This window comes from Paroedura picta, chromosome 4 (assembly GCF_049243985.1).
Source record: "Paroedura picta isolate Pp20150507F chromosome 4, Ppicta_v3.0, whole genome shotgun sequence".
In the NCBI taxonomy this organism is placed as follows: domain Eukaryota; kingdom Metazoa; phylum Chordata; class Lepidosauria; order Squamata; family Gekkonidae; genus Paroedura; species Paroedura picta.
The window spans coordinates 115054809-115073439 of NC_135372.1; the positions used below are offsets into that span (position 1 = coordinate 115054809).

General features: G+C 45.6%; 1 protein-coding gene and 1 long non-coding RNA gene across 2 annotated transcripts in view; one reads left to right on the plus strand and one right to left on the minus strand.

Moving 5' to 3' along the window:
• The first annotated feature begins 102 nt into the window (after positions 1-102).
• LOC143836239 (uncharacterized) lies at positions 103-12155 on the plus strand. The gene is made up of 3 exons (XR_013230558.1): positions 103-564; positions 9162-9309; positions 11961-12155. It is a non-coding gene; the product is annotated as an uncharacterized LOC143836239 (long non-coding RNA).
• The window catches only part of SNTA1 (syntrophin alpha 1), an 82614-nt gene continuing 73497 nt past the window's right edge, over positions 9515-18631 (minus strand). The window contains exons 5-8 of the mRNA XM_077335272.1: positions 18257-18387; positions 14265-14461; positions 12596-12783; positions 9515-10398 (exon numbers count right to left, since the gene is read on the minus strand). Of these exons, the coding sequence (XP_077191387.1) occupies positions 10306-10398; positions 12596-12783; positions 14265-14461; positions 18257-18387 (609 nt within the window). The 3' untranslated portion in view covers positions 9515-10305. The remainder of the gene's footprint in view (positions 10399-12595; positions 12784-14264; positions 14462-18256; positions 18388-18631) is intronic.

Consider the following 18631-nt stretch of genomic DNA (forward strand, 5'->3'; position numbering starts at 1 on the left):
TATGACTGCATCAGCGCTGTCCTTTCTATGAACTCACAAACACACAGTGCCTGCAGATGGGCGGGTAATGAAACAAGGTAAATGCTCAGCTGGCGAGAGCTGCCCCTGGGATGGGACCAAGCTATCAGTGCAGGAGAGCTGGCAACACTAAGTCTGCATGGATCTTTTTAAGCAGACAGGTGCCTGCAGGCCTACTCCTCCCTTGCTTTGTACTTGTGCATGGCTCTTTGGGCTTAGAACTGCACAGAGGTGCCCCATCCCATAGAGGCCAGGAGTTCTTCAGGCTCCCCAGTCCCCAAAAGCTCAAGGGATGTTGTAAGCTTTCTTTGCCTTGCATATGTTTACCTTGTATAGCGCTTTGTTAATGAACCTGGAACAAATTGGGCCTAATTCAGCTGTAGGTGCAAGAGGCTAGCTACACCTAACCATTCATATGGATGTGCCTCTCTGGATATAACAAAAGATGCATCCAGATAGTTCAGGAGGAATGAGAAGTCAACTGAACAAGATGGCTATTCTTCTGCGCACAAATCTCTCTCGCCAGATCAGTGCAACTGGATACAGGTCGGTTGGAGATGAACATTTCAATATCTCAGGGTAGCAACACAGTTAAGGATGTGATTAGTTTCTTCTGGGTTAAAAACAATGGTAGGTAAACATTTCGGATGGGTGGTATCCTGCAGTCTCCCTCTCGCAGCACAAACACCAAAAGCTTGTTGCTACTGCCCTTGACCTGAACGGGAATGTGTATCTTTGTACATATGACCAGATGCATCAAATTCTTTTGAGGTTGGGTGAATCTCACGATGCCCCTTTGTGTCCGTAGCATTCATAGTTCCCAATCAAGCACAAAGACTCATGTGCAGAAAATGTGTCCAATCTCTCTGGCTGAATCAGGCAAATGCTAGCTGACCTCCTGGAGACTCTCTGTCTGTGTCTCTGAACTGGAAGGAGTCCCATGGAAGTGTCAGGTTCAAGCAGACCAACATGGCTCCCCTTTGAAACAATCTCCGGTGGAATTGGTGCCCTGTACAGTAATAGTGGCGCAGAGTGGTAAGGCAGCAGAAATGCAGTCTGAAAGCTCTGCCCATGAGGCTGGGAGTTCGATCCCAGCAGCTGGCTCAAGGTTGACTCAGCCTTCCATCCTTCCCTGGTCGGTGAAATGAGTACCCAGCTTGCTTGGGGGTAAACAGTAATGACTGGGGAAGGCACTAGAAAACCACCCTGTATAGAGTCTGCCATGAAAACGCCGGAGGGTATCACCCCAAGGGTCAGACATGACTCGGTGCTTGCACAGGGGACACCTTTACCTTTACCTTTACAGTAATAGGAAATCTGCTATGGACCGGGAGTGATTTCTTCTTTTATTGAAATAAGCCTTAAAGGATAATGGCAACAGGGCAGTAACAGGAAGCTAAATTACTGTAATAATATTTTTTCTTGAGCAGACATGCTTTTGATCACAGAAAAATACACCATCTGTTTCTGAATTACTTGTTGTATTGATTTAACAGTTAGTAACTTTTTTTGTTGCAAATCCATATTGTAGAGCTTTCTGGGAACGTGACATTTATGTGTGATAAAATAGAGGGCTCTTATTAGTCAAGAAAAAAGATTGCTGCCCCAGCCATGTTACACGATTATACGGATGTGTTCAAGTAATCCTTTTGCCCAGTATCCTTCTCTCAAGTGTCATCTTATCCTTGGCTTTTATTTTATTGCAGCCATTCCTGTAGGAGCATGAAAAATCTGCCTCATTTTGATAGCTGTTGCTCATGTACAAACCGGAGCAATGGGAATGCCAGCCACAGATGAAAATCTTTCGAACCCTACCCTGAATAGCAGTTTCCAAGTTGTGAATCACACCTCAACTTTCCACTTTCCACGAAGGGCTGGGTTTTGCAACTGTTATGCAGATCTGCTTACAATTGCTTAAGGCGTGGGATTGATGATTGTGGGTAGAGTTGCCAGCCTCCAGGTAATGGCTGGAGATCTCCCGCTATTACAACCGATTTCCCTGCAAATAGAGATCAGTTCACCTGGAGAAAATGGCCACTTTGGAAGTTGATCCCCTGATCTCCTAAGGGTCCATCCCTTAAATCTCCAGATATTTCCCAAGTTGGAGCTGGCCACCCTACTGGGGGTTTTGTCATTGATGAGGGTTCTGCCCACTCCCCAACAGCTCACCTATCGGTATGCATGACCATGATCGTGGGAGGGAATTCCAGAGGATCCAGGATCATTGTTGTTGCTTTTTTGCAGGTAATTTGAAACCTGTGAATGGCCGGAGGTGCAAGCCTTGCAGCCATGACCCTTGTAGGTAAAGATGCTAGCCTTAGGGTTGCCAACTCTAGGTAGGAAAATACCCAGGGTGTTGGATGGAACAGGGAGTGGGCAGGATTTGGGGCGGGAAGGGAGCACAGTGGAGTCTGGTTCAGTAAAAAGGAGTTTCATGTTATTTCTCCTGATAATCTAATAGGCTATTGGTATTATTAGAGAGCTGAAAAAGAAAAGGTGCTGGAGATACATAGATGAATACCCCAAGTAGTTTTATTGGCAAATAAACTGCCCCCCCAATTCAGATCAGGCATGAGGGAGGGGCCTGGACTCCCCGCCTTGCATGCCCCCCCCGACATTGTCTTGCTCAAGAAAACATCAATCAACTTGTATATTGTATTTATTCATTGTATTTCATGAAACCCTGGTAGAGAAAACCTAGATCCTCAAGAACAACACAGAAGCAAAATGGGAATCAGCAGAAGTCACTCACCAACACATCTTTAGGAGATTTCCATCACCTTTATCTCTTGGGTTGAATACTGTAGTCCATTATCTTCTGTTGACTAGCTAATATGAGGAGAGGACAGCCTTGAATCAGAACCTCTCACAGGACTACGTCTTCCTTTCATCCTTAACACTATTTTGCTCCCTTATATATTTGGGAAACAGCCTCCTGGGAGGAGACTGTCCAGGGCTCTGTCTGTCCAGGTCCACCCTAATTGGCCCTCGCCCTCCAGTTCCCATCCTCCCTCCTTGCCTGCTAGAAGCCTTGTAGCTGCGGCCTCCATTGTCGCCCATGAGGAGAGAGGCAGCAACAGGGCTTTGCAGCCCGCAGGTACACTCCTGCTGGGAGGGAGCCGGGGGGGGGGGAGGAGTTCGCAGCCTCCCTGCGGGCCGCAAAGCCCTGTTGCCACCAGTGAGGGGGGGGGGCTTTCCACTTCCTTTAGCCCACTTTACGGGCCAAAGGAAGCCACGGCCACCCTCTTGCGCCCTCCTGCTGCCGCCCCTTTTAAAGCCCATTTTTTAAATGGGCTTTGATATAATAATCATGCCATCCTATTAACAACTTCTAATATTGTTAACTTGTAACAAGCTGTTTATTTCTATTTCCTTTATGTATTGTGACCACTTTCCACAATTATGGCACTGCACAAACTCGAATTGCTCTCTGCCTCTTTGTTTGTAGTACTATTTTGTTCTGGCTTAAACTCCCAAAATTCCAAACCTGCTTTGCTCAGGCTATTTCCAAAGGACATGTTCCCTATGCTCCTTGGCTTTCAAGTCTGGAATTATGCACTGGCCTTGCAGTTTGATCCAGGTCTGAGGTATGACTTCCCTGGTGAGGCTCAGAGATTCTCTTGGGTTTATGGTTTCTCAAAGAGGATGGAAAACCTACCAGAAGCTTTTTGATTGCTTGTATAGACATTGTGGTCCTAGGTGGTGAAAACCGTTGATTTGATTGTATTTCTTGTATTTTAAATTTTTATTTTGTTTTAATGTTATTTTACTGTGTTGAAAGCTGCCCCAGACTTTTGAATGGTGAGCCATGGGACATTAATGTATCTCAATGAGTTCATCAGGTAGGGTTCAGGCACAGGGTTGGATCTAACCAGAATGGAAGAGGTGGTCTCTTTTGACCACCAAAAAGGCTAGGCTGGGCATTCTGGGATCTGCATGGGTGAAGCACTCTAGGATGGGGCTAAAGTCAGGAGAAGAGTTGGGGAAGACTCTCCTGACTAGAGGAGAACCACTTGTCTACCTTGATCACAAGATCATACCTCCAACCTTCCCGGGTCCTGGGACAATTGGGCTCCAACAATTAGTTTAAAAGTTCACACACCAGAGGCAAGTGACCACAATTAATCTAGGTGACAAAATGTAATCTGAGAATCTCAGGAGGGACAAGAAGTGTTGACAAAGTTCACAACTACTTCCTAGGAGAGCCTGACCATGGGAAAGGTTTGACAAAGCATTCAAACAATTATTATCCACACTTACCAAATTCAATCCAACTAACTTGTATGGAGGTAGCCACAGGACTAATGTGGTGTGTGCAGAGAGGCTGAGAGAAAGGAAATTCAGCATATACTTCCAATGAATCAGATTCTGGCTCCCAAAATGGAGGGTACTTTACAGCGGCAAAATCTATCCAGACGACTGCTTCCCAATCATCCCATCTCATAGCCCATTGAGATTTCCTTTGGGCCAGCCTCAGTACGGGCTTTTGAGCTAATCCTACACAATACCGCACAGTGGATTTTAAGCTTTCCAGTCCAAATCCTGATGGGAAAATAAACAGGATTATGTTACAGTTGCTTCTTCTCCTTCTGCCGGGTAACAGAGAGGTCTAAATATTACCGAAAACTCTTCCAGGTAAGCACTGACCTTAGTGGAGTAATATGAGGCTATATGTTTGCAAAGAAAATGCATTTCCATATGTGCGCATGAGAGCACTGCACAGTACTGAATGTTCTGAATGACACGCCGCTCCTGTCGCTTCCAGCGTGCCTACACGTCCCGCTGCAGAAGGCAAGCAACAGCCGCGGCTATTGGTTATGATTGTTGCTGTTGTTACTAATATATTGTTTTGAGGGAGGCTTGCAAAATCCACACCGTGGTAATAGTTTTTCAGAGCCCAGAAATGGCATTACCATGGCAACCGCTAACCAGCAATTGCGTCAGCCAAGGGGGAAGAGGAATATATTGCTACAGAATCAATTTATTACTGTTGCTCAGGAGTGCCATCCTTTATATATTTAGAAGAATACCTGGCACTTAGGATAAGAATGAGATTGCATCCGAGCAAATAGTTTGCATAGGTGAGAGGAACATCTCCCTCCCTTGATAAGGAAAGCCTTTGTCTTGATAATGAGCCATGACCATCTGTCCCCAAGGAACAGAGGCTGACTGGGAAGATGTGTTGTGAGTACAGGGTACTTATTGATGTGGCACAACTGACAGGGCATCATGTTTCTTCATTCGCTTCTTTATTGGCATAGGCCACCACTCTGGAGTTCCGTGCACTTACGCTGGTCGAAATCCAGGAGCCAGATGTGCCTAATTCTGCATTGGGTTGTGGCTCCTGGATGCGATCAGGTGACCTGCTTGGCCCGCTGTTTTGGTGTATTCAGTATTCCATTTATTGATCGGCCATAGGCCCTTTTCAATCAGGCATGCATTGTTTTTGTGGTTGCAGTTGCCAAGTGGAGGGGAGTCCTGCTGCCCAAAGCGGCCCAGGCCAGAATTAAGGCTTTCACAATGGCCACTGAGAATAGGAACTAGTTTCAGCTATACAAATGATGTTCATTTTGGGCCTCATAGATGAGGTCATGGGTGGAGTGTTGCCTGGAATATATCCCTGTATAGTTGCTGATATATGGGAGCCCTTCGTCTGTAATTTAACTTGGGCTCCTCAGTTCTTACATATAATTTGACTTTAGGGATCAAATGAAAAGTTGAAATGTTTTAAATGTAGAGAAGCAACTGGGTGAGCTTTTGTTGAATATTTTATCATTAACACTCGCTGTGTGTGGAGAAAAAGACCTTCCACTGTCTTATTTGGCTTGCTTTATTATTTTCATCTGCTAGATAGAAGACCACTCTGTACGGGTAGTGCTACAGTTCCCTCTCAACAACTGTTTTAGAATTAATTCCACTGAGAAGGTACCACACCCGGGTATGAGCAGGGAAAGTAGTTTCCCCTTTCATGGTCAGTGGGATCTTTTGCTGAAGTCTTAGGCTCATGATACATACACCTCTTATTGCAGATTTTCAGAGCAGTAAACCCTTAATCTTGACTTCAGATTTTGTGCCCATTTTACACACCATTTTTCCCCCTCTGATGTATTTATTCTGCAGCTGCAATTTTTTAAAAGGAATTTTCTAAACTGTTGTGATATGTGTGAGGTGGCATCCAAAGTTTTAAAAAATATTACTCCATTGCCTGATTGCGGCTGTGTAGTAGCATTAAGCAAGTTTCTATTTAAATCCTTGTGGTTCATGGTGTTTTTTTGAGGGGGGAGGATTTTCACTGATACTGCAGGACAGCTACATAGGAACGCTAATTTCCTGCTCATCCTTGCAGATTTGTATGGTTTTCTCTTTATGATTTTCTAGTTTGTTCCTACACACTGGCCACAATTGTGGCAGTTTCTTAAAGCCTGTCCTGTACAGATTACACTCTTCCTCCAACTGGATCAATCCCAAGTGATTCAGCAGTTCACAGGAGGTCCATGTACGTCTGCTGCCATTTTAATGTTAGGCTTTTGGAGACTGCCAAAATGCCCCCCCCCCTTTGTTCACTAAAGCATTAAAAGGGAAAATGTTTTCAAAGCTTTAGGCTTCCCATTCCAATGTTATCACTCTCTCTTGACATCTCATGTCAATTTCATTCTGTGGTGATGGTTGCCCCCTTTATTTTGTTTGCTTGCAGCACTGAAATCCTTTTTTAAAACTTTTTTTTTTTGCTCTGGGGACACTGCTGTTTGCCTCTGCCCTCAACTCCCTTCAAGTCAATAACATCAGGGCACAAAACCTCATATAGATCCTTTTGAACCTCCCCTTGTGGTTTTAATTTTCTTTTTATTCAAGCGATTCAAGAATAGCGATAGTCTCATATTGCTGGACTCATGCTGCTTTAAAAAAAATTAAAATTAAAAAATGGGGAAATGGAGCTTGTACATTGATGAAAGGCAGAAGATAGTAGAAAGTGCAGAGTGGGTAGAAGAGTAGGAGGTAGGAATCAAATTGAATCTGTATGCTTTTGAATCACCTTCAGCTTGGAAGCGAAACAAGGGGGAAACTGGCAGAAAAGCACTCTCAGAGAGCATGAAGAAACAGTAAACAGAAAGAAAACTGAGTGCTGAAGGAAAATCAATGCAGAACAACAAAGAAAGCCCAATGGACATGCATAGTGAAAGTGAAGTAAAATACATGTGCAGAATAGGCCTTATTCCTAGGCCCACATCTTTTCTCATAAGTTCCTGGGTGCCCATTATGGTCAGACTGTCACCTACTGGTGGCTCTCCCAGTCAGAGCCTATGTCTTCTCTGTTGTAGTTCCGACTTAGTAGGTTGGAGGCTGTCTTTAAGAATTCTGAGAGCTCACTGCAAGTCTGTTTTATTTGCTAGGGGTTTTAATGGGGTACAGACCTCAGGCATCTTTTGTTGGAATCATTTGCAGTTTTGCATGTCTTAAATTGCCGGTTTCAAATTTTTTGATTTGTATGCTGCCTTGAGCCAGTAGGAAAGGCAGGATATATCCATTTTGATAAATAATGTTTCAGATGAGAAAAGGAGCGTGCACCTTCTGGAATGGCTCCTGTGATAGAGGGCAGGTCAAAATTAAGATGTCGAACCAACTAACTTACAGCCGACCACACAGAGTATCCGCGAAAGCTTCGCTATCCTGAAAAAGAATTCTCAGCGCATGACTGTAAACCTCTGGGAGGAGTCTGGCACCCCCTTGCAAGAGAAGTCTGGGGTCAGAAATGGAACCAGCTGGAGCACTTGGTGCCAGTTAAGAAGCAGCTTAAGGCAATAACTGTGATTTCAAAGGTGCGTCTGCTCTTAACTCCTCACACTGATGCTGAGATGTGCTCTTTCCAGATGGCTGAAGAGGTTGGCACGTATGTCATTTCCACAATGCAATTTTTAAAACACACACAAACACACAGACACGCCTGGCGCAGTAATTTCTGTTGTCCTGTCAGTTACTGTTGTAACTGCAGGAGCTGTGATATAAAATATAACCATTGTTTATTTAGCTACACACAGAGAAATGATTTGTTAAGACTCTGTTTACATTCTGATGTGTATCATGTGAAGCTTGCTAACTTAAAACAGCCCCAGGAAGCACATATACTTTACATGAATAATGTCCCAGGTACTTCTGAAATAGCTTTATGCTAAATATTGTCTACTACAGAAGTTCTCCCCCTCCCACTGCAGCATTGTGCTCATGGGTACAATGGTGCTCACCTGTGTATTTCCAGTATACACATGCTTCTTCCCAAAATATCTCTTTTCCCCAACGCTATCAGTCAGTCCTGATTTCCCTCCACCTCACTGAAGCGGTAGAAGTTTCAGAAGACTCCAGGAGGCATGACCTTTGGGTCTGCAGGGTACTTCTGTTTGGAAATGGCTACCCCATCCTGGAGAATATTCATCTTTGAGCTTCCCAGTCCTTTGTAATTGCTCCTTATGGCAGCCATTTTATTGGTTCTGCCTGCCATGACAGCCATTTTGACTTGGCACCCACTAGCCTTTTAAAAACTCCAACTGTGCCCATATAATCAACAAGAATGGGTCCCAAGGTCTACTCTGGCTGGCTGTTCTGAGATCTTTCAACTGCAAGTGCCAGAGACTGAGTAGGCCCGTGATCTACTACTTATCACAACCCCTCCAACAAGATCCCTCCCCAGGCATTCCCATAGGACTTGGCTAGAAAGACCTCTACCGGGAGTGCATATCAGAGGGACCAGTGGTGCAATTCCATATAAGGCAGCTTCCAACAACAACAAAAATGGGTCCCCTGTTTCTACTGGTGGAAATGAGTTGTATTCTAGGGATCTTCTGAAGAAGACTTGGTTCTTATATGCCGCTTTTCTCTACCCGGAGTTTCAAAGTGGCTTAAAATCACCTTCCCATTCCTCTCCCCCCAACAGACACCCTGTGGGGTGGGTGAGGCTGAGAGAGCCCTGATATCACTGCTTGGTCAGAACAGCTTTATCAGTGCCGTGGCGAGCCCAAGGTCACCCAGCTGGCTGCATGTGGGGGAGCAGGGAATCAAACCCAGCTCACCAGATTAGAAGTCCACACTCCTAACCATTACACCAAGCTGGCTCACAGAAGCATATCTTTCCATGACTTTTCCTTCCCCAGCAGCATCCTGTGGCCATGCAAAGACACTGCCAGGGGAAGAGAGACCCTCGCAGACAGAAAGCCATATGGATGACAGGGCTGCAATGGGAGAGGAATCCAGGGAGATCCAGCACAACACCTGTAGGACCCAAAATGTTTGCTAACCAAGGTATACGTCTACCAAGATGTAAAAATTACTTGGTTCTATTTTTCTCCAACTTTGAATGTATGGCATGGTCTGCTTTGTCACTTTCTTAACTCCATAATCAGCCAAGAAAGCATTTTTGGGATGCATTTTGGCAAACTGAAGCCTTACTGGACTACCTTTAGATTTTGTTGTGAAGATATGTTGGAAATAAATGGCTTTAGACAGCTGTAGTAATCTGTATTTATTTCACAAAAAAAGGAAAACAAAATAATAAAGATAATTTCATGCAAGAATTTTTAGCTCACAGAACTAATTGTTTCCCCTTCCCAAGAGCACCTCCTGTTAAAGCATATATATGTTTGAGAAATAAAACCAAAGGGCCAAGAGTTAGATCCTGATCAATTTTAAAATTATGGCTTTGGTGACTATCTACATAGTTTGGACCAACTGGTCAGTCGACAGCTACTTTCTAGCTTATGTCTGTCACGTGTCAGAGAAATGGCTCACAGTATTTCCAGACTTTATGCTTTGTAGAGAATGAAGAAATCTGTCTTAATCTACCACATTTCTGCAACTAAACCGGTGTTAAAATATGGAACGAAAACCACCAGGTCAGCATTTCTTCAAGATTCATAAACAGAGTGATATAAATATAAAACATTGATACAAACAGATTTCCCCCCCATATATAAAATATCATCTTCAAGGCACTATTGTGACGTCAGAACGAAACTGATCATGTGACATCCCTCGCTGTCTCAGATTTTCCAAACTTGAGATGGGCATTCTTATTGCCTCGGCTGTCCAATCCTGGGTTTGGCATACACCGATGTTTCACCATCCGTGGGTTTCCATCAGCTCTCCCAGAAGTCCTTTGGCTATCAACGCGTTACCCCAGCTCTCCTTGCTCCAGTCTGTAGTGGCATTCTAAAAAACTGCTTTGGCCATTGCATTCATGGTCATAGTGCATAGATCTCGTGAAGTCTTGGCTCTCTCTTTAGGCCTCCCCGCTTGTCCCTAGGCCAGCAACCCAAGCCGAGTCACTTTGGCAGAGAGGAAGGAGTGGATAATGAAGACAATGGTTTTGGGGCAGGAATGAAGATCTAGTTGCTGCAAGGAAAGAAAACACTGATGAGTCAAGAGCACTTCAACCTGCCTGCAGCTCCATTTTTTAGGTGCAAAGTCGTATCCGACTCAGCACTCAGCAGCTTAGAATCCATACAGAACACCTTTACAAAATGTGTCTTAGCTCTTTCCAAAGGGGCCCGGGCTGCCTTGATGAGGGCAGGACTTCCCTCTTTTAGTGCCCGCACTAATCTAGCCCTGCTAAAATGGTGGAAGAAAAATATACTGTCTGCTACAGACTCTAACTCTGCCAAAGAAGCTAAAGGGCCACTTTCTGCTTTAATAAAAAGGTAAATGTATCCCCTGTGCAAGCACCGGGTCATGTCTGACCCTTGGGGTGACGCCCTCTAGCGTTTTCATGGCAGACTCAATACGGGGTGGTTTGCCAGTGCCTTCCCCAGTCATTACCGTTTACCACCCAGCAAGCTGGGTACTCATCTTACTGACCTCGGAAGGATGGAAGGCTGAGTTGACCTCGAGCCGGCTGCTGGGATCAAACTCCCAGCCTCATGGGCAGAGCTTTCAGACTACATGTCTGCTGCCTTACCACTCTGCACCACAAGAGGCTCTTTCTGCCTTCATAGATGGCATTATTTCACGATACACTGTCCCAGATAATTTATTAGCGGAACTAGGCAATAATAAAGACCTAAGAGTGTGGGTTTTACTCCAGGATTCAAAAATGGATAGATCTTTAATTGTGCAGTCCAGGTAGGCTCTGTGGTTTAAGACCTTTAAAAAAGATCACAGAAGAGCCCTGTATCCGGTTAATATAAATGTGAGCAAGCTTAGGGCAGCATTTTCGGCCTTGAGATTTCAGTCAATGCCCTCTTCTGTCCTGGCTGGGAGATCTGCTCAAATTCCTCCTTCACGGCGTCTCTTTATCTGTGGGAACCCAGTAGTTGAAGCTCTGCCACACTATCTACTGATATGTGCACTTTACACAGACCCAAGGAGGAAATTTCCAAATCTAATTATTCCAGGGCTATTTTCTTCAACTCATGATAAATTAAAGGTACTTGCTTTCTGATGCGGACCCATTTGTGACCCAAAGGGAGGAATGTGGCCTTTGCATTGGTCTCAGGAAAGATTCGAGCTGGCCTTGGGGCAAATACTGTGGGCTTTCTAAAAAACTGATGAGCAGAATGTATGGGTTAAATGTAAATTTTTATTCTGTTTAGTTGATAACTGTGATAGATACGTGTTTGCTTTGAACAATTTTATTGTGTGCCTGATCTCGCGATGGCCTACGGCCTAGTGCAATAACGTTTGGCTTGACTTGAGTGGCAGACAACAGACTGGTGCAAGTTGTTCTCCAGTATGTGAGAAGTCAAGGATCCTAGAGAACAACTTCACAAACAGCTATGAGGGATGCAGCCCTGAGTAAATATAGAAATAATATGCTGTAGAGTGATTTGAACCAAGCAGATAAACCAAGGGCATAAACCATGAGTGAGTCTAGAATGACTTTGCCCTCTTCAATGTTTTGTTTTAACCCTCTAATTTTTCTTGCTTTCACAATTTTGTTGTTCCTCTTTGGGGGGCAGAGAGGAAGGCAAAAAGTTGGAAATCTGAATGGGGACAAAGGACCAGGGATAAGGCCCTGTCAAGATGGTCAGGGATCTAATTCCTGTACGCAGTCACAGAAGAATATTTGAAGCTCCTTCAAGTCATGAAAAGCAGGGTCTGTGTTTATAATTCAATTTGTAAGAGTGCCCTTCTCATTCCATGAATAAATAAAACCAGCTCTTCTTCTTCTTTCAACAACGCTCTTTTCTCTCTGCTGATATTTGCAAACTGTGTCCCTTGAGGGTATTTCGGATCAGTGCCTCATCGGAAACTAAGATTTCCCCCAGAGGTCATCAGCCACTTTTGCACTTGGCCTCCACCCACAATTCAGAGCTTTTCTCCTCCCAGAGGACAGGTCTGACCTTGTCACGGAGAACAGCCCAGCCTCTTCACTTCTTAAGGCTCATGTCACAGGGACATCCTAGCTAAGCCCATCTGGTATCCTGCCTCTTTCATCCCGTGAACTCCCTTCTTTAGTCCTCCAACGCAAACCCTAAGAAGTGTGCAGGACACTGTTTTCTACTGAGAACGTGGCTATCACTACTCTAGGAACCTGGGGGAAAAGCACAGAAAACCAGAGCCACAGGGAGGGGGAAGTCAAAGGAGAACCCACAATCTCTCCATCTGGGCCGCCGAAGTCCAAGTAAAGCATCTTGGCCCCGTCATCGGAGGACATCTGCAGCCTTTCGAAAGGCTGCTGCAGAAGGACGACTTTGGTGAGGCCTGGCTCCAGGGTGGAGATGGTGAAGCCCTTGTCGATGTGGATGGACAGTGTGCAGTCTCTCCCGTTCCACGTGCATGCTGGGAGAAAGACAGAACGTCAGGAGAAGAGGGTTATTGTATGGCCCAAAACCTCCCTTCCAGAGACAAGGCTACTGTTCTGCTGCAGACTGGTGGTGTTGGAAGGGGATGACAAACAGCAGGGAGCTGGTTTTCGGCCTTGACACCTCCAAGAAACCAAAACCAATAAACTCCTGCATATCTGCTACTGTATACTCAAGAAGACCTAAGGGCCTCACATTATCTTGCATGAGCTGTTTTCTAGAGCAGGGGTAGTCAACCTGTGGTCCTCCAGATGTTCATGGTCTACAATTCCCATGAGCCCCTGCCAGCGTTTGCTGGCAGGGGCCCATGGGAATTATAGTCTATGAACATCTGGAGGACCACAGGTTAACTACCCCTGTTCTAGAGGACCCCAGATGTTCCATTGCTGTTGCATTTTGCTGAACTACAGCCACTGGGTGACTCTGGACACGCTGAATATGGACAATCTGCAGTTCTGCTCAGGACTGCACTGCAAGGCTAGCACAGTCCTAAGATTCTCCAGAAATTATCAAATGGCCTCCTGGCTCAAGCTGCCTTCAGCTGGTGCCAGAGATTCAAATAATTACTTTTCTTCACTATGAATTAGCCCTTCTCCGAGTCAACCTCAAAGGGTATTTCTTCTTTCAGTAACAGACTTAAGAGATGCTTCTCCTTATCTTCTCAAAGGGCTTGTCAGGACACTGCTCTTGTGCTGAGCTTCTCCTGACATTCACAGGAAAGCATTTCGGGAGGGGCCTGAGAACACCCTTAGATACAAATAAACTGCAGCCTTTCCGGGTCCCCCTTTGTCCTTTGTCAATTTCCCTTTGAACAAAAGGTTTTGTTTCTAAACCAACTCTTTCTGTGTGTGAAGGCTTGCTGGTATTGGCTCACGGCCCAAAGATCAGCACTGACCGAATACCCAGGCTGCCTCCTGGCTTGGGAAATGGAGGCGGAATTGATACTAACTCAAGGAACGGTCTTGCATGTGTTGCAGAGCACACAATGGCAGGCCTTATTTTTATTTTACACAAGTTGGAAGTTAGAAACCACCTCTGTTTTTTTTTACCAGACAGTACATCTATGGTCCCCTGTGCATGTAAACATGTCTGTAACTATGGCTAAGCTACAGACAACGGAGAAGAATAGCAGGAGTAGATTTTGGGAAGCCAAGATTAATGCCACCTGGTAATTCAGGCAGAGATCTCTAATCCCTACTCTGGCCAACAGATGGGGTCAAATCTTGGTTTATAATGTATTCCTAGGGAACTTGGTGCTAGCAGCAAATCTGGAACCGATACCCGCCCTGAAAATTAGTTTCCGAGTCATGCTTGGAGCTACTGGGCGAGCATGCAGAACCCTCCAAAGGCTCTAGGTCAATGCAGTTCTAGGTCACTGTAAAACTGGGGGATGGGAAAGCCCCCAATGTTTATGTCAACCACCAGGCCTCAAATGCCAGCTGCCCCCTGCTTCCTGACCTGTGGAGACTTCCTGGATACACTCAGCTGCATTGTGGCATCCGTCCACTAGTATCCTTGTCCACGTGGCCAAGTCCCGGTGTGTCTCCACACTGAACAGGTGCGTCTCCACACCTTTTTTGGTTCCGGTCCGTAATGCAAACGAGAGCTCAGTGTCGTAGAGATGAGAGCCTTTGGATGGGCCAGAGTGCACCAGCCTGTAGAGGATGGGAAGGAAAAGTACTTTCAGCATGAAGTCCACCAACCAATAACCACCTGGAGATCCATTTCTGGATGTAAGGGTGGTGTATGAAGACTCAGAAATACATATGGCATATCTCAGTGGCTAAATGGATGGGGGTGCTTTGGCATGTTAAGAGTTAATCTAGTCCAACCTGCTGCATTGTGCAGGGGGTTGGACTAGATGACCCTGAAGATCCCTTCTGATTCTATGATTCTATTCTATTCAAATCTGCCTTTTCAACAAACATGCTGCATGGCCTTGGGGAAGCCACTAGCTGCCAGGTGGAAATAATAATTACAGGCCTATTGTAGGGACTGCACATAAAGCATGTGTTTGAACACTCAAAGTGCTGCATGGATGCTAAGTAACCTCTCTCTCTCTCACACACGCACACTACACAGTTCTCTCTCTCTGAAATCGGTGGCTTTCAGGTAGGGCCCAACACTGTCGGGAGTTGTCTCTCTTATTGGACAGTCTGTGGTTTGAGTGGCCACAGGCCCTCAGAGAAGCTGAAACATGGCTGATCCTGCACTGAGCAGGGGATTGGACTAGATGGCCTGTACGGCCCCCTCCAACTCCATGATTCTATGGTGCCACAGTGACTCCTGTAATCCCTCCGGCTTCAGCTGCACATCAGCATCCAATGTTTCCCCAACCCGAGAATTTATGCTAGCTTAAGCGTCTCCTTTGCAAATCTCACTTATTTAGAAGTACACCTAAGAACTTTTTGTTAAGAGTAAAGTATAAGGGCAAGTATAAGGGCAACATTAGCCAGAGAATAGTGCACACAATCTACATTTTTTACTGTGCAGTGTTTGAAATAGGCTCATAGCCGAACTCTCCATTTTATTTTGGTTTCTTCAGGTGGGTAGCAGCCATGTTGGTCTGAAGCAAGAGAACAAACTTTGTTATTTTGATTTCTGTTATTGTCAATGGACCTGTTATGTGCAATAACAGCCACCAGAGGTCACTGTGGTACTGTCCTTAACTGCAGCTCCATTCTGGACATGGCAGGATAACTTTTGTGCATCTCCACTCTTAACAACCGTCGACATCTTCTTTCTTCTGGAATGCTCTGATGCCCTTGAACCAAGGAACAAGATGCAACCAAACAGCCAAAAAGAAAAAAATGGACAAGGGCACGGAAATTTCAGATACTTTTACATCAACAGTCCTGTGAAGAGTCCTAATATGCGTGTGGGGGAAGAGAGCTGGAATCACATTTCCTGCGCCCGTTTTTTATCTCTGTGGGAACTTACAAGGCGTGCCTGGATTGGCTTTCAGATGGTCACATCAGTCAACACTGTCCCCTTGACTGTTTATTGTGTGACCTTGGTCAAATGTTGTCAAGTGTTTGGTGAAGCCAGGAATTCCACTGTGTAGATGGCAGCTTCCCATTCTTATTTCACTTTCATGTCTATGGCCAGCAAAAGCAGGAATGAAGGGGTGCTTGGCCACTGTCAATGCAGCCGTCAAGGGGAAATGCAGCAGCACAGCAACGCTCCCCCTACTGGCCACCTGGTATCACTGCACCCCTTTTGGCCTACTTAATACAACTGGCTTCCCAATCTCACTTTTGCGTTTTAATGGTTGTACTTGCTTCCCAGTGAACTGATTTTAGGCTGCCCCTGGTGCTCCAAGAAAAAAAGCCATAATGACAGACGACTTCCACATTGGGAGGCATGAAGCCTCTGAATCCCAGAGCCAGGAGGCAACATCAGGGGAAGGCCTCGGCCTCTCTGCTCTGTTGTTGGCCATACAGAATAACTGGCTGGCCACTGTGTGAGATGAGGTGCTGGACTAGATGGACCACTGGCCTGATCCAGCAGGGCCCTTCTTATGTTCTTATGAGACAGATTGTTCAATACAAGATTCACATTTATGCAAAGTTTGTATAACAGTTATAAGATTCTTTTTAAAAAGCAGGTGAATTTCATTGCCTTCAACAGTGGACAAATCTTGTTTTGTAACAGGCAACCAAACCATACCAGGTAATGATTAAAATACATTTCAGGTTGTTCTAATAATGATGATGCTTTGGGAACCCATAACTGACCAAACCCTTTTTGGCCAGCCAGTTGGCCAACTCGCTCTCTAGAATAGGGGTAATCAATCTGTGGTCCTCCAGATGTCAATGGACTACAATTCCCATGAGCCCCTGCCAGCATTTACTGGCAGGGGCTCATGGGAATTGTAGTCCATGGACATCTGGAGGACCACAGGTTGACTACCCCTGCTCTAGAACACTGGAAATCTGGAAAAAGGGAGCACTCTCTGTTGAGCAGGCCTTTCTAGGCACAGAGACGCTCTTCGGGCTTTCACCTGGACAGGTGGAGGTATGAAGTGAGACAAAAGGGGTGAGCTAATTGCCCCCTTCTGTAAGCTTACTGAAAATTTTGCTAGAATCTTGATATGATGCTGATAATAATTGGATGTGTGTGTGTGTGTGCTACTATAATGCTACAAGTGACTCTAACCAATTCTTTTTTTTTAATTCAGCAACACTAGAGACTGCAGTCCATATTTAGAAATGTTGATTGATTTGAAATGTTGATCATACCCATTGCTAGCAGGAATTATTCCTATGGCACAGGGAGCTCTCTAACCCCGCGGCAAAGCTGCAGCCCTTAGTAACAGATCAGTAACAGACCAGCATGGCAGGAGTGATGCCTCACTTCTGCTGCCTGTACCTAAGCATCTGGAGCCTATTTTCAGACCTTTGGTCAGAAGAGGGCAGCAGAGTTTTATAAAAAGCTTCAGAGCCAACCCACCTCCCAGTTCCTTCTGCTCTTCTTTAAGGAGAACTAGCTGCCACTGCCTGTTAACTTCGCTAGATATAAAACTGATTCCCCCTTACAGATGCCTCTGGCTGGCTGGACCCAGGTTTTCAAGTCCAGTTGCCTCTCCCCAGGTAGGATCCTTCATAGGCCAGTATCTCACAGAGTGCCCCAGGCAAGGGCAAAGAAACTGCCTGGAAAGAAAACTCCTTGGAAGAAGGCAGAGAACCCACACTCTACAGGAGAAGCCTCCAAGAGTCACTGCCCAAACAGGCCAAGGAGACAATTCCTTCCCTGAGAGCCTGCTTGGTGAACTGTTTAAAAGCAGTGTCGTCCTGCTCCTCCACCTGCAGCCAGCTGGGTGATCTTGAGCTACTCACAGTCCTGTTAGAAATGTTCTCACAGAGTGGTTCTGTCAGAGCTCTGTCACTCACCTACCTCACAGAGTGCCTGTTATGGGGAGAGGAAGGAAGGGCGATTGTAAGACTCCTTTGGGTACTTTGAGACTCCTTTGGGTAAAGAAAAGTGGGGCATAAAAACCATGTCTTTCTTCACTTTACTCTGGAAATGGATTCAAATCATCCAGTGTTTTTAAGTCCAGCTACATGGAAAGCGCATGCCCATGGTTATGCATACCATAAAATATGTGGATCCCCAATCTGGAATGATAGCTGTCTTGCAAAAGTATGTTTCTTTGAAGTGCATTTGGGGGTATAGCAGGGCAGGAGAAAGGAGAAAGCCATGCTCTCTGGGCAGAAATCCTTCTGCCCATGGAAGCACCCTTGTGGGGCCAAGGCTATATAAGCTGCATTAGCACACTCTGATCTGCGCTGGGGAAAAGGACTAGAGTTAACGGCTACGGGGGACTTGCTGTGATGTTATTACTCAGACCACCAGATCCTCAGAGTTGCACGGCTTTTCCACACCCAGCCAAAAGAGACTCATGGCAGAAATACAGAAAAATGCACGTTCCAAAGGATAGTTTGCGTTACCTGGTAGCTATGAGAGGGAAGCTGTGCATGGGCTTACTCAAAGCATCCCTATTTTGTGGGAAGCTGCTGTAGAAGAGAAGCTCCTTCTCTGTCAGGACGGCAAGGATGTTCTTTGTCCCATCCCCAGGGAGCTGCAAAACCAAAGGGTTAACAGTCACAGCAGGTCAGAACAGACGGCAATGTCCAGATTGACACCTCTGGCCCTAAGGCCGTGATAAGCAGCTGCTGAACTTGGCAGGGAACACGTCTGATAGGAAGCTTCTTGTTATGTCCCCACTTGCTTGGGAGTGATTCAGGATGGAGTGATTGGCATTGGGATGGGTAGGTTTGTCATCTCAAAGATTTTATAAACTGCCCTGCCTCCCAAGAGAGACA